A 13,760-nucleotide genomic window follows, 5' to 3' on the forward strand; every position below is an offset into this window, starting at 1 on the left:
TTAACCCGGAAGAGGGCGTGACTTTGGCTCTCTATAGACACTGTAGGACTTGGACCTTTATTTATAAAGTGTACTGTAGCTGCAGTTGGGGAAATGACAGTGGAGAGCGTGAAAACTGATAGTGAATGTTAAATGATCACACAAGAGTGTAACTGGTTGTGTGAATAGAATGAAAGTGTAGATAAACTACTCTGCATTTGATGAGGGCCCCTGGGTGTCTTACAGAAGCCACCACCTATTTGATGTACGAGTGTTTGCAACGGGACCACTGGTAGGAAAAAGAAAAGTTTGATGATTTCGGATTTCCACATTGAAATCTGTTTTGCTTTGTTCATCATATGGACATGTGAATGTTTTATCAGGGAAAATATTAATCTGAGAAGTATCATCTATCAGTACCAGTAATTACAAACCAGTTATTGTTTATAATTGAGAAGGTCATATTGCTCTCCTGAAAGGATTAACTTTTAACTAATTTGTGATCTATATCTAGGTGTATATATATATATATATATATATATATATATATATATATATATATATTTATTTATTTATTTATATTTATATATATATAGTTATATATATTTATATTGATATATATATATATATATATATTTATATAATAAACTCTATATAGATACATGGAGTGTACATACTCCAAAACAATAGCCATCATAGCATGTTCAGAAATCATATAAACAACCGTTTTTCACATTTTGAATGAACAGGAGAAGCTTTGCTGTTTGACTCAGGAATAAAGAGACATTGTCATATTCGGGATTGTTATTTTTATTAAACTCCTAACATAAACTCGGGGAAAATAAGCGCTACACATACAATCTATGCTACACAGTAATTGTTTGAAGGCAGGTGAACTTGGAATAGTCTAGTGCCCAAAAGTTCCTCCTTTTGGCCACTAGATGGAGGCCCTGCACCACTGCTGCAGCAGGTGAAACCATGGAGGAAACAGAGTCCATGAGCTGCAATAACAGCCTGGCAGAGAATATACTGTGTATGAATGCAATGGAAATATACTGTCTGTAGGGGTTGAGGAATACTTGCTATATTTACTGTGTATGGAAAACCTTAAGCTACCACATGCTGCTGCTACATCGGCAAGGTGTCCAGTTTTCATGGAGTTGGAATAATGGTAATAACAATAATAATCATATTCAGAATAATACAGGTGGATTAATGAAGATTATTTCACCAAATGAAAGGATAAACAGTCCAGCTGTTTACAAATGGCCAAATGTGATAAAAAAAAATAATAATAAAAGGATTGTATTGTGCTGTAATGACATCATTGTTTAATTTCTAATAGTTAGGCTACTTATAATTTTCTGCAAACTTAAATGTATGTGAGTTATTTATGTCATACTTCACATGCGTTGCTGTATGTCGTATGAGCGCTGCCAAACTGCCCCATACTTTCCTGTGTAAACTATTAAAATAAATACATAATGTTTCAACATGAAACAATGTTGCATGTGGGGATTTAGTGCTTGAATGTTACATGTGGGGATTTAGTGCTTGGACATGAGAATGAAGAAGGTCTATTCAAGAAGACACAACTTGCATCTTGTGGGAAATTGTTATTCTGATTTTTTTTAATGATAAATAACCAAATGGTGTATTAAAAAAATGCTTAAAATCTATAAAGTCTCCTATGGTTTCCTTGAAGGCTTGAGCAGGTGAATGGAGAGAAAACACTTGTTCTGGGAACTTGGGGCCTGCAATGCCAAAGATGGCTACTACTACCCTTTGCCACGCCCACCACTTTCCCACTTTTATGTGTTTATGTTTGGAATAAAGTTGAAAAATATGTTCTAATTTGTTTGTTGGTGCATTGAGTTGTTCTATTAAATGTCTCACGGCAGCCGCAAAGTCATTAGCGAAGTTTGAATCCGGCATATGGCCGATCTAATGCAGTAGTGCTTAATGAGGGGGGAGTGATGTCCCGATATGGAAAAAGGAGGATAAAATGTATAAAACATGAATTTCTTTTTGGTCAAAATGTAAAATAATATTATATTCTATTAAAGGGGAGCTTATACTATGACTATATGTGCTGAATTTTAGTGAAAAATCTATATTTTTGAGTTGCCTCTGAATATTCAAATTGAAAGTAACGCGCAATCAAATCATTGTCAAATCATTGAGTTCTAGGGGTTTTAAATAGTAGGCATGGAGGGAGAAAATCACAAACTAATATATCCCCAGCTATATTACAATATTGTTGTATGCTCTGCTGCTGCTGTAAGACATTTGTGTTGAGATTTTTGGAGACTTTTGTGAAAATTTCGTTCTTGGCCATTTGACTGAGGCAGAAAAGGACGTTGTGGAGCCATAGGTCTTCTTCAGGGAGCCTTTCTCTTCATCTCAGCCATCATGTCTGGTGAGTTTGCCATTGGATTTTCGTCTGGAAAACGATTGTGATATATTTTCTCCTGTAACACACAAAGAAAAGACAACAGAGGAAAAGTTTAAAAGTCAAAGTTAAGGACAGCACATTATCAGAAGCCACATCGTCACTGCTTTTCCTCTAGTCTACAAAGTCATTCATTCTTTCACCACAGATTTAATTTGCGCATATTGTGACCAGCAGTTAAAAAAATAAACTACAAAATGATGAATCTTTGTATTATAATGGCACCTGCTAGTTAGTTGATGGACTCTTCAGCTATAAATAACATGATTTTACTTTTATTTTAAACTACAGTCTCCTGACACAGTGGGGACATGTAAATTATGTCTTGCAATGACATTTTATCTTAGTTTAATTGCTCCTGAAAGTGAAATTTCACACGGAGTCTTTTTTGCATATAGCCTACGACTGGTGCGTAAAGGAGACGTTAGGAGTAACCGCGTTTAGTGGGATGTGTCTGCAACAGAGTTTTGGCCAACTATTTGCTACATTTAAGGCAAATCATGTAGTGACATTTCGTTGTATGAATATTTATCAGATGGGATTTCGCAGCCGCTTCCACACGGCTTATCGAATCGCCTTTTTTAGCCAGCGGCTTGCCACTCCTGGGCGCTTTAAATTACGCCTTTAAATTACGTGCTGCCATGCTGAGGCGTCCCTCCTGGTTCCTTAATCAGGCTGTTGGGAACTTCACTTATAGAAAAAAATACAGCCAGTTATCGATGCGAGAGTGCCACGCTATTTCACATACTTACATGCATATAGGCGAAATACATACAGTACACATACATACGGTATCCACAGTTTTGGGCGATTTAATAGGCTACAGGGGGAATAGCGTTTTACTTGTGCTCCAAATATGACTGAAATCGCTCTTGAACTTTCATCCAGATATCGCAACGTTGCACAATCAAACTGGGATTTCATTGCTATGAATATGTAGCGAATATGACTATTTACAGACCCAAATGTTGCCCTTTAAAATCGGCTATTAGGCTACCATACACGGGACTTAAACGTTAAAGTAAATTACCCCATTTTCTTTGTTATAGCAGCCTGTGAGTTTTACGCGTCAGGCAGCAGCTCCTTTACTAAACGACCGCTCTAAACTCCTATGAACCTCAGGATTACTTCACATTTGCCCCTCGCAGCGTATAATTTACTAAATAGCCTACATCTTAAATCTGCACTTACGTTCGTGTCTTTTCCACCGCGTTTCCTCTCTTCCTGGTCTGGGCGTGCCGGGGTACGTGGCTGGAGAGCACGGTCCAGAGTGGAGTGAAAGACGAGCCGCTCTGTGCCGTAAAGCGGGCTCTGGTGCGGGAGCCCCGGGAGAGGACCCTGCGGGAGAGCGCAGAGCGAGCGATGCGCTTTTACGCACGGCAGTTTCGGGCAAAACGTTGGATACCAAAGTGTTGCACATAATTGGAAACAAGACATTATATCAGATATTGTTTATTCATATATCAGAGTTTTCTTTTTCAAATAAGTAGGCTATAACAGTTATATCAGGGCCCAGTTGCACAAAACACCTATGTTAAGATTTCCCTTATAGAGTCAGAGTTAAGGGTCTCCATAAAATAGAATTGGCTGCACAAAACACCCTTAAATCTTGTGCTTATGTTTTCCTTAAAACGTTTAACCTTATGGAGACACACCTGGGCAACTGGTCCCAGGTGTTTTGGCATGATATGGCAATATGATGTCTTGACTCTTAATACTTAATGGGGCACAAAATAATGCATGGAATCAGTTGGGAGTCGGAGTGTGTAGGGCAGGCTATATGAGTGGGGGGTTAGCAGCTTGGAGTGGACAGGACAGGAGAGGACATGGAGTGGAGAGGGGTTGGGGAGGTTGTTGTGTGACTGCCATTGTCTGGTGTGACGGCGGCTGTTTAGTAAACATGAGCGCTGTGTTGTGATGCAGATAAGCCGAAGGTGTACCAGGGCGTCCGCGTCAAGACCACGGTCAAAGAGCTGCTGCAGAGGCACCGAGCCCGAGAACAAGACAGCCTGACTGTCAAAACGGTAACAATTCAACCTCCCCATCTCTCTCTCTCTCTCTCTCTCTCTCTCTCTCTCTCTCTCTCTCCCCTCCGCCCCCTCGCTCTCCCTCTCTCTCTCTTGCCCAGTGATTCTCAACCTTTTTCATATCAATGACCCATTAGTCCGCATTCTATTCTATTCTATTCTATTCTACTCTATTCTATTCTATTCTATTCTAAGATCAGATAGCAGAGTGACAGAAGGCCTATATCTGATAGAATAGAATAGAATAGAATAATATAATATCGCATCAAATCTCATCAAACGTTAGACCCCCAGTCTAATGTGGACTAAATTAGGGGTCCTTGCATGAGAAAGGTAAGAGAATCACTCTGCCATCAGGTCTTAAAATATAGAAGCGCCCAAAATAAAATTGTAGCCTAAATCTTTAACTGCCCTTCCACAAGACAACATCCTCCCGAGATTTTCTTTCTATAATATTAAATCCTTGAGCAATATATCCTTCTCATTGTGAATCCATTCCGCACAATGAGAAGTCTATTATTTATTGTAAGAAAATGTCAGCAGGCTATCTGACTGACAGAGACTATATTGAATCCATTCCGCAATATGTTATGGTTTGACCAGTCATTTTGAGCCATGTGCTTATGCGGCCTCCACTGCAGCACATAAACATCCATGAAATCCCGACAGATAGACATACTGACTGACCTTCTGTCTCTGTTTGATGATGTCAGAGCTGACTGGCGGGAAGAGAGACATCTGGCAGAGGAGGAGAGGAACGCCATCAAGATGAATTCTTCAGAAGAGGTGCGGAAAAATATCACTGTTGTATCACTGACACACACACACACACTCACACACACACACAGGGGCACACACGCACACGCACACGCACGCACACACACACACACATACCTATATACATATATAGCCTACATACACACACACACACACACACACACACACACACACACACACAAACAAACAAACACACACACATATATATATATATACAGTATATATATATATATATACATACACACTGTATATATATACACACACAGTATAGATATATACACACAGTATATACACACACACATATATATATATATATATATATATATATATATATATATATATATATATATATATTTATATGTGTGTGTGTGTGTGTGTGTGTGTGTGTGTATATATATATATATTATCTGAGGTCAAATTTATATTTCTAAATATTGATAAAGGAAGACACATTAATCCAAACGTCCTGGTGCAGAAAAAAAGCTGATGTGTCTTTTATCTTGTCTTTGTCTCGCTCTTCTCTACGGGCAGATCTCCCAGCAGACCTGCCTGGACCTCCAGGCTCTGTGTGCGTCCTTTCCAGGTAAGCTGACCAGGTGTTCCGAGGTGTCCGCTGTCCAAAGTCCAAAACGCAGCTTTTTCCCCGACTGCAGCGCAGCTTTCCGTGCACCCAAAACACACATGCAGCAGCATAACAATGCTGCCCGGAATTTGCATGCATGTAATTACATGAATAGGCAACAAGTTCATCCATTCCATGAGTCTGATGATAATCCTATTAGGCTACAGATCCGATTGCCCCCTTTTTTTCCTCAGCAAGCAAATAACAGATGATTGACCAAAAGAAACGAAGTCCAAAGCAACACTGCACACTGAAGCGTGCACGGATCAACAGGCAACAGCCTGCGAGCCTATGTTAACCATGGAGACAAATAGGCTACTCACAGGGAGACCCAAACACGCACGACCACCACAACTAATCACAAAAGTCTTGGAATGTAGTTCTAACTAGTGACAGCTTCTGTACATTCCTAAAGTGCAGTGTCATGGCTGCCTTTTTATAAACGTGCATTCAAATGTGTTGGCTGATGGTGCTGTGACATCATGCTGCTTATTTAAATGTCTGCCTGTGAGCTTTAGGGATTGGGATAGGATAACATTTCTGTCATAGACTTTAGGCTACTTATAAAAAATAAAATAAAATAGGAAAGAAGTAATGTAGGCCTATAATGTTAGAGAAATATAATTTGTACAGAGTCAGATGAACATTCTAAACGGGGCTTTTGCTCCTCATTTATTTATTTATTTATTTATTTATTTATTTATTTATTTATTTATTTATTTATTTATTTATTTATTCAGTATTATTATTAATTTATTTACTCATTAATTTAGTTGCTATAGGACGAATCAGCGTGACGCCACTGCCACCCAAAAATGCGTAACCCCGCAGCAGCTATATGTGCCAAACAAACCTTAATAATATCTCAAAAAGTAGCCTATCACATAACTTATATTTTGACATTCTGAGTGAGAGCAGAAGTAGCTCAATAGTTTGATGTATAATATGCATGTCATGTTAAAGTTGTGTCAACTGTCGCAGTTTTTAAATTGTAAACACAGTCAGCCGGCTAGAGTCAGACGCTCAAAGCACCCATGTTTGTTTACCAAAATCCCTCTGGGCTGATCCCTCCTATAATATTTTGCTCCGTGCACTCCCCAGGTCGATACGTGGACGCGCCTGCACCTGGTCACGTAGCAGACACGAGCGGCGGTGGCGCGCGCGCCCTGCAGCTGCGCGCCGCCACGTTCCCCGTGCTGGACGCCGCGTGCGGCATGCTGCAGGACAGCGCTTTTCACGACAGCCAGCAGCAGTTTGTGGACGGACTGTTGCCCGGTAACGACAGCCAGCAGCAGTTCGTGGACGGACTGTTGCCCGGTAACGGCTACAGCAACACTGACTACCTGCCCAGCCCAGGCTGGACCCACCCTCTGTCCTCTGACACGGACTACTACATACATGACAAGGTGTGTGTGTGTGTGTGTGTGTGTGTGTGTGTGTGTGTGTGTGTGTGTGTGTGTGTGTGTGTGTGTGTGTGTGTGTGTGTGTGTGTGTGTGTGTGTGTGTGTGTGTGTGTGTGTGTGTGTGTGTGCGTGTGTGTGTGTGTGTGTGCGTGTGAGTGTGTGTGTGTGTGTGTGTGTGTGTGTGTGTGTGTGTGTGTGTGTGTGTGTGTGTGTGTGTGTGTGTGTGTGTTTGTGTGCGTGTGCGTGCGTGCGTGCGTGCGTGCGTGCGTGCGTGCGTGCATTGGGACTGATATTAATCTATATCAGATATGTCCACATTATTTCCTATAAAGGGCAAAAAAGTAGGCCTAATCTGATAAATAATAGATAAATGTTGATGTGAAATTACATCACATTAAAATGTAGCTATTATATTTGATAGACAATTTGCATTCTAAATCTAAAATGAAATTTAATAATAATAATAACACTAGCTAGGCTACTCTTTTATCTGTTTAACAGTAATTTTATTAGAGTTAGATTTAGAGTTGATTGTCGTAAAAAAAGAAGAAGCATAAATTCTGACAGAAAGTGCCTGTAACTCGAGGTGTGTAGCCCTAACCCTACTCATAAAACCCATTCTCATAGTTAGAGTTCAAACTTGGTGTAGTTTGTAAATAAAAAATGATGTCATGCTGTGAGCCTGGCATATAGCCAGCCATAGATACAATACATCTATGTCTGGAACACACAACACCCCCCCCCCCCCCCCCTCCAAGACAAAACAAGGGCAAATTCGGCCCAGGACCACATGTAGCAACCGCGGGGGCAGGCGTACCTGTGACTTGGGCACATTATCAAGATAAAGCTGTGGACTTATACTTTTAAAACTTAAAACCTCACCACAGTAAAAAATAACAAAGAGGGTTTCCCTCAGCTTACACTTGACACTAACCGCGCGTCACCTCAGGCAAAGAGCGTGGAAGGAAAGAGACGACACTCCGGCCATTTTTGGAAACAGAATGCGCCTCGCAGTGGTCAGCTGCGGTAGCGCTGGCCCCTATAATCAGCCTCTCTAAACAGTAACTCAACGGGAGAACACTCTAAACTTTGGGGATTCACATCTTTTCCGGGCGTACTGCAAATCTTGATTGAAGTGGTGTAGTGCAGGGATGTAAAACAACAACCATATTGTGGAAACTAAGCAAAATTTTTCGTTTTTTTTTTTTTTTTTTTTTTTTTTTTTTTCAAGATAAATAGCTAATGAAAAGGACCCGAGGTTCAACTCCCGTTGAGTTACTGTTTAGAGAGGCTGATTATAGGGGCCAGCGCTACCGCAGCTGACCACTGCAAGGTTCTTTTGGCGCTGTCACATTTCCAAAAATCAAAAATGGCGGAGGCTGCTGGGCGCTGATGTTGCAATGGGGCAATATGGAGCAAGAAATGGCAGCTCCAATGGAGCTGCCATTTCTTTCCATAAAAGTTCTTTGCCTCAGGCTCTCTCTCAGAGGAGAATAGAGTAGCCTACATATTTTTGTAGGCTTAACCAGAAATCACCGCCAGTTTGGTTCTTCAGTGTAAAAGTCTATGGGGTTTTAGAATGGGGATTTCACTTAAATGCATCAAATAAGGTCTGTGGTTAACAAAAGTTTATGGGAGCTCAAAGTTTGGTTCAGCAGGATAATCATCAGAAACATTCATCACTGTTATTATGCCTTTTGAAGCATTTTCTAAAAAATCACGTTAAAAAACGCATTTATGTTCCAAAAGTCATAAAAGTTATTCACGTTTGTGAAGATGTGCAAGCTCCATCGGAAATATTACTTTGACCGATCTAAAATCATGTAACTCATGACCCGTCTGTGACCTATTCCGGTGTCCGCCTGTTCCAGTGGGCATTTCAGCCTGCCTATTTTTGACGCCTATGCGGAAATTGCATTCTTTCAAATGGCCAGTGGGGGTCGCAGCTTGTGTAGCACTCCCGGGGGAACATCCATTCAACTCTATGGGAAACGAGCCAACTTCTCTCTCGGTCTATGTCTTAAATAAACACTTTCCAAATTAGTGTATGGTCTGAAAAAACAATTTCAAGTCTTTTTAATGCTCTAACGCGCTCCGTTTTCCAAATGATAGCCCCATTTCGAGGAAAATTGACGACAAACATCGGATAATAAGAACAGTAATATTTCCGACCGGTAGAGGCAGCAATGTGCCGCAAGGCATCAGGTGGCAAGTAATAGTTGAGCAAATTATCAGAAAATAGCGTTACTTTATGATATTTTAATAATGTTAGTAGACACACGTAACTATATAGATACCATACATCTAACGTCCATAACATGGCGGACCATTTAACGTTATTTATACCGTTAGATAAAGCCTTAAGCCTTCTCTGTATTCAGACCATTCAGACCATTGGATTCAGCACAGAAACCGGAGTACGTTATAACTTTTTGAATAGAGTCACGTTATAAACAACTAACCAACGCTGGGGGTCCGTATGGAAACAGTGTTACTCGAAAGGGTTAAAAGTTAAATCAATTTGGTCATTCAGTGCCGTTTTACTGCAATGTAAAGTAAGTAGCGTTAGCCACTACATTAGCCAAAGTAGCTGACTACCCATAATGCATTACGGCGATAAGGGAGACAGAGCAAATTCGGAAACTCCCCCGGCAGCCGCTAGGGGCAGCCGCCCCCTCCCCTCGTACTTCCGTGTAGCATTAATTCATTCAACCAATCCAACGAAATCAAACAATATCCGGAAGTGAGCTTCATTTTGCTGTGTCAAAGTCAATGAGCTATGTTGGTCCATTATATATAGGTCAATGGCCTGTTCCCAATTTAGCTTTCCTACATTCAATGCTGTTGTAGTGGAGGCCAGCGTCGTTGTAGGCTACTTGGCTCAGGCTAGACTGCCGTAACATGTGACACGACACACGAGTCACATGATTTTAGAGTAATATTATATAAATTATATAAAGCTTTCATATCAAATTGTATATAATATATCTATCTATATAATATATGATACAGTGGTCAGTGACCACTGTATCATATATAGCACATACGGTTTGGTGAGCAGATACAGTAGGCCTATCAAAGAACGGAGATGTCAGATTCAGAGATAGCCTCCAGAGCAGTGGTGTATAAATGACTCGAAATCCATACTTGAGTATAGATACTTTACCAGAAAATTACTTTGGGAAAAGTCAAAGTAACCCATTAAAATATTACTTGAGTAAAAGTCTTAAAGTAGCTGATATTTTCTGTAGTCAAATATTAAGTACAGAAGTATATATATATATATATATATATATATATATATATATATATATATATACATATATATATATACATATATATATAGGTGCCAACGCCGATTTTGTCAATTTAAAACATAACTTTGCATGTCAAGAAAGTCACAGTTTGTCGCCAAACTGTTGCACTAGAAGTTATAAATCAGAAAGACTACATACACTGTCGCCTAAGTGACGTCACTTTCTCTACCGGCAAAGATGAAGACCGGCGACATGCCACGAGCTTCCACAAGCTATGTGGTTTTTATACGAAACTAACTCCTACGTTTCAGTTTTTACGACAAACTGTGACTTTCTTGACATGCAAAGTTATGTGTTAAATTGACGTAATTAGCGTTGGCACCCCGTGGCACAATTCAAACGGGATAAAAAAAGTAAGCTTATTCTCCGTCCACCGCCATTCATATTTTTCGCAGCGCTGGTACAGGGAGAAAGCAGGAAATGACGTTTCACTTTGGCTCTCTATAGATTTATCGTTTTTCCCCAAAAAGCAGTTCAGGCAAGTCAAATAAAACACGAACACATTACATTACATTACATTACGACATTTGGCAGATGCTTTTATCCAAATCGACTTACAATAACACATTTTTGTCAGCAATAGAGCAATCAACTATGCAACACAGTCTATGACAACTACAACTTCTGAAGGTATAGTGGTACAAGTTTAGCTTAGGTTAGTTTAGAAGTTTTTTTTTTTAGAGAGAGAAAGAAGTTAGTTCAAGAAGGGCCCAGATGGAGCCTGAGAAGGTGTGTCTTTAGTCTTTTCCGAAAGATCGGCAGTGATTCAGCCGTCCTGACTGAAGGTGGAAGCTCATTCCACCATTGAGGTGCCAGGGACGAAAAGAGTCGAGATCGGGAACACCTCCTGACTCAATGGCGGCGTCCGTCTCGGCATCTTTGCCAGCGTAGCCGATATGTCCAGCTTGGTGAGGTTCTTCACCTGATCCTCCATGATCGACAGCAGCGCACACACGACCATAACTCGGGTTGTCGGGAAAGCGTGGCATCTCACGGCAAAGGGTTGGCCAAGCCTGAAAGACAAGGCTTTTAGCCAGTTGGTAGGCAAGCTAGGACGTCTCTCTTCTCCTTAACCAACTGCAACAAAAACAATTGTCGTACGTCTTTGAGAGAATCGATGGCGTGGATCTGGCACACTTTCTGTAAGGCAGCCGTTATATTATCTTGACCACTCATTATTCGTGCAAAATAGCTTACCTCACCAGGCCGTTATTGAAAATAAGAATTTGTTCTTAATTAACTTGCCTGTTTAAATAAAGGTTGATGATGATGATTATCGCTACTTTTTTGTCGCTTTGTTTGTCGCTTCACGATGTTCCACGGAACGTGATTCCTTGCCATGCTGTAAATAACGGATGCACGCTATATGTAACTTCCATTATAGCCCAGCCAATCAGATTTCGCCGCATGTCTTGTGTCGGCGGGAACCCGGATATTTCACTTGTGATTCAGGCCCTTGGGTTTCCACCAGACTGAGGCAAATACAAACACAATACACATTCATCCACCAAGGACACTGGTCAGCCACAAATGAGAAAACCAAACAGGAAAACAAAAAAAAATAGACAAAAAAAAAAAAGAAACAGACTAACAGGAACCAATCAGAATCAAAATTTTCAAAGGGGCACCCAAGATTCTTCCCATTTACTGTATGTTCACATTTTAAATGAAAGAATCAGTTTCTCGATATGAATAACCGAAACCAGCTCATGTAGCCAGTTTGTAAAGCACGGTGGAGTTGATGTCTTCCATTCTCTGAGAATGTTTCTTTAGCTAGTACCATGCCCAACAACAAAGCTGTTCAAATGTGAGGGGATGATTCATGGTCAGTTGGAGCCAATGGCAGAGCTTGCAGGGAGCGCAAAGGGATTTTCTTCCACTGCCGACCGCACCTCTTGAGTTCCTGTTGCACCACATTGAAACAGGGCTGCTGCCCCCAGAGGTTAGAAGAAAAACATTTTTTTTTGTTTTGTTTAACTGATGGGTTCCCAGATTGACCTCAGAGTAACAGAGAGGGACCCAGGCAGAGAGAAAGGTGGCCATCATGCCACAGGTGTCTTAAATACCCTCATGCTAATTAGGGCGTTGGACTAAGGAGGAGTCAACCTAATGCTAGGGAGGTGCTTTCAAGAGTGGGAATGTTGCCTTGACACAAACACACGTGTTCCTACTACACATGCACAGAGAAGAGAGAAGGGCATATCTTCTCGTCTTACTGATTGGACGCTCTGTGACCTAAAAACATGATGTTGATGTTGTCTCCTCTCTGCAGGCTCCCTCCTCTCCGACAGACTCCCTGAAGCTGTCCAGCCCCGTGGATCACAACAGCTACTCCCCACAGGACTCCTACTCCTCTGCCTCATCCTCCTGCTACGACTCCCCCACCCGCATGCAGGAGTCCAGCCTCCACACCTCCCCCCCAGAGCCTTACCACTGCCACAGCTTCGCCCCAGAGCCCTACCACTGCCACAGCTCCCCGCCAGAGCCCTACCACTACCAGCACTGCACCCTCCAGGACTGTTACTGCTGCCCCCCCCAGCAGAACACCTTCCCCGCCCCGGACCTAGCACCTTACTACGGCCCCACAGACTATCCCTATGCCTGTCCCGTGGAGGAGAACTATTTCAAGAGAGATTTCCCCATGGGTTCCGAAATGTGCTACAACGTACTATGATGTGACCGTCCACAGTGTTGTTTTTGTTATGTGATGTAAATACCATGCACTGCCAATACCAACAGCTTCTCATTCCGTCTGCATAATATACCGCCGCTCTGTCATGTACCTTGTGCGCTGGATGGAACGCGTCCGCTACCTCCAAGGACACCCATGCACTCGCACCTTGTTGGGGTGAGGCAAAGGTCAGGTTACGCCTTGGGAGGCACAGCGGGGGGGGGGGGGGGGGGGGGGGGGGGGGCTTAGGTTTAGGCACTGCGGAAGTAGTCTCGCAGTACTAGCCGTAGATGATATCTACATCTGGAGCACAACTCTCAAAAGTGGTTAACGCCCACCCTCCAAGACAAAAGAAGGCTGCGTGACAGACACATGAATTGACCAACCACGGACCTTGTGGGCGGTGCATTCAGAATGTGTGCAACAGCTAAATAGACCCCGGGCGAAAACATCAACTTTATTCATTGAAATGGCTCAAACCACCACCTCGCCGACCAAAACTGCAAACTTGA

The 13,760-nt window shown here is 41.8% G+C and overlaps 1 protein-coding gene across 1 annotated transcript; it reads left to right on the plus strand.

Moving 5' to 3' along the window:
- The first annotated feature begins 2,273 nt into the window (after nucleotides 1-2,273).
- linc.pou2af1 (lnc RNA pou2af1) lies at nucleotides 2,274-13,278 on the plus strand. The gene is made up of 5 exons (XM_083636856.1): nucleotides 2,274-2,398; nucleotides 4,355-4,455; nucleotides 5,767-5,818; nucleotides 6,959-7,263; nucleotides 12,850-13,278. Exons 1-5 carry the CDS (start codon nucleotides 2,392-2,394, stop codon nucleotides 13,249-13,251), a joined length of 867 nt encoding a protein of 288 aa, XP_083492982.1. The 5' UTR covers nucleotides 2,274-2,391; the 3' UTR covers nucleotides 13,252-13,278.
- Nucleotides 13,279-13,760: the final 482 nt, after the last annotated feature.

The sequence above is a fragment of the Poromitra crassiceps genome (genome assembly GCF_964638095.1).
Source record: "Poromitra crassiceps genome assembly, chromosome: 5".
Lineage (NCBI taxonomy): Eukaryota > Metazoa > Chordata > Actinopteri > Beryciformes > Melamphaidae > Poromitra > Poromitra crassiceps.

What these genes read in the sequence shown, in the direction of transcription:
- linc.pou2af1 (XM_083636856.1), top strand. An exon ending in TCTGTGTGCGTCCTTTCCAG is followed by an intron (nt 5,819 to 6,958) that starts GTAAGCTGACCA and finishes TGCACTCCCCAG; the next exon opens with GTCGATACGTGGACGCGCCT. An exon ending in ACTACTACATACATGACAAG is followed by an intron (nt 7,264 to 12,849) that starts GTGTGTGTGTGT and finishes TCCTCTCTGCAG; the next exon opens with GCTCCCTCCTCTCCGACAGA.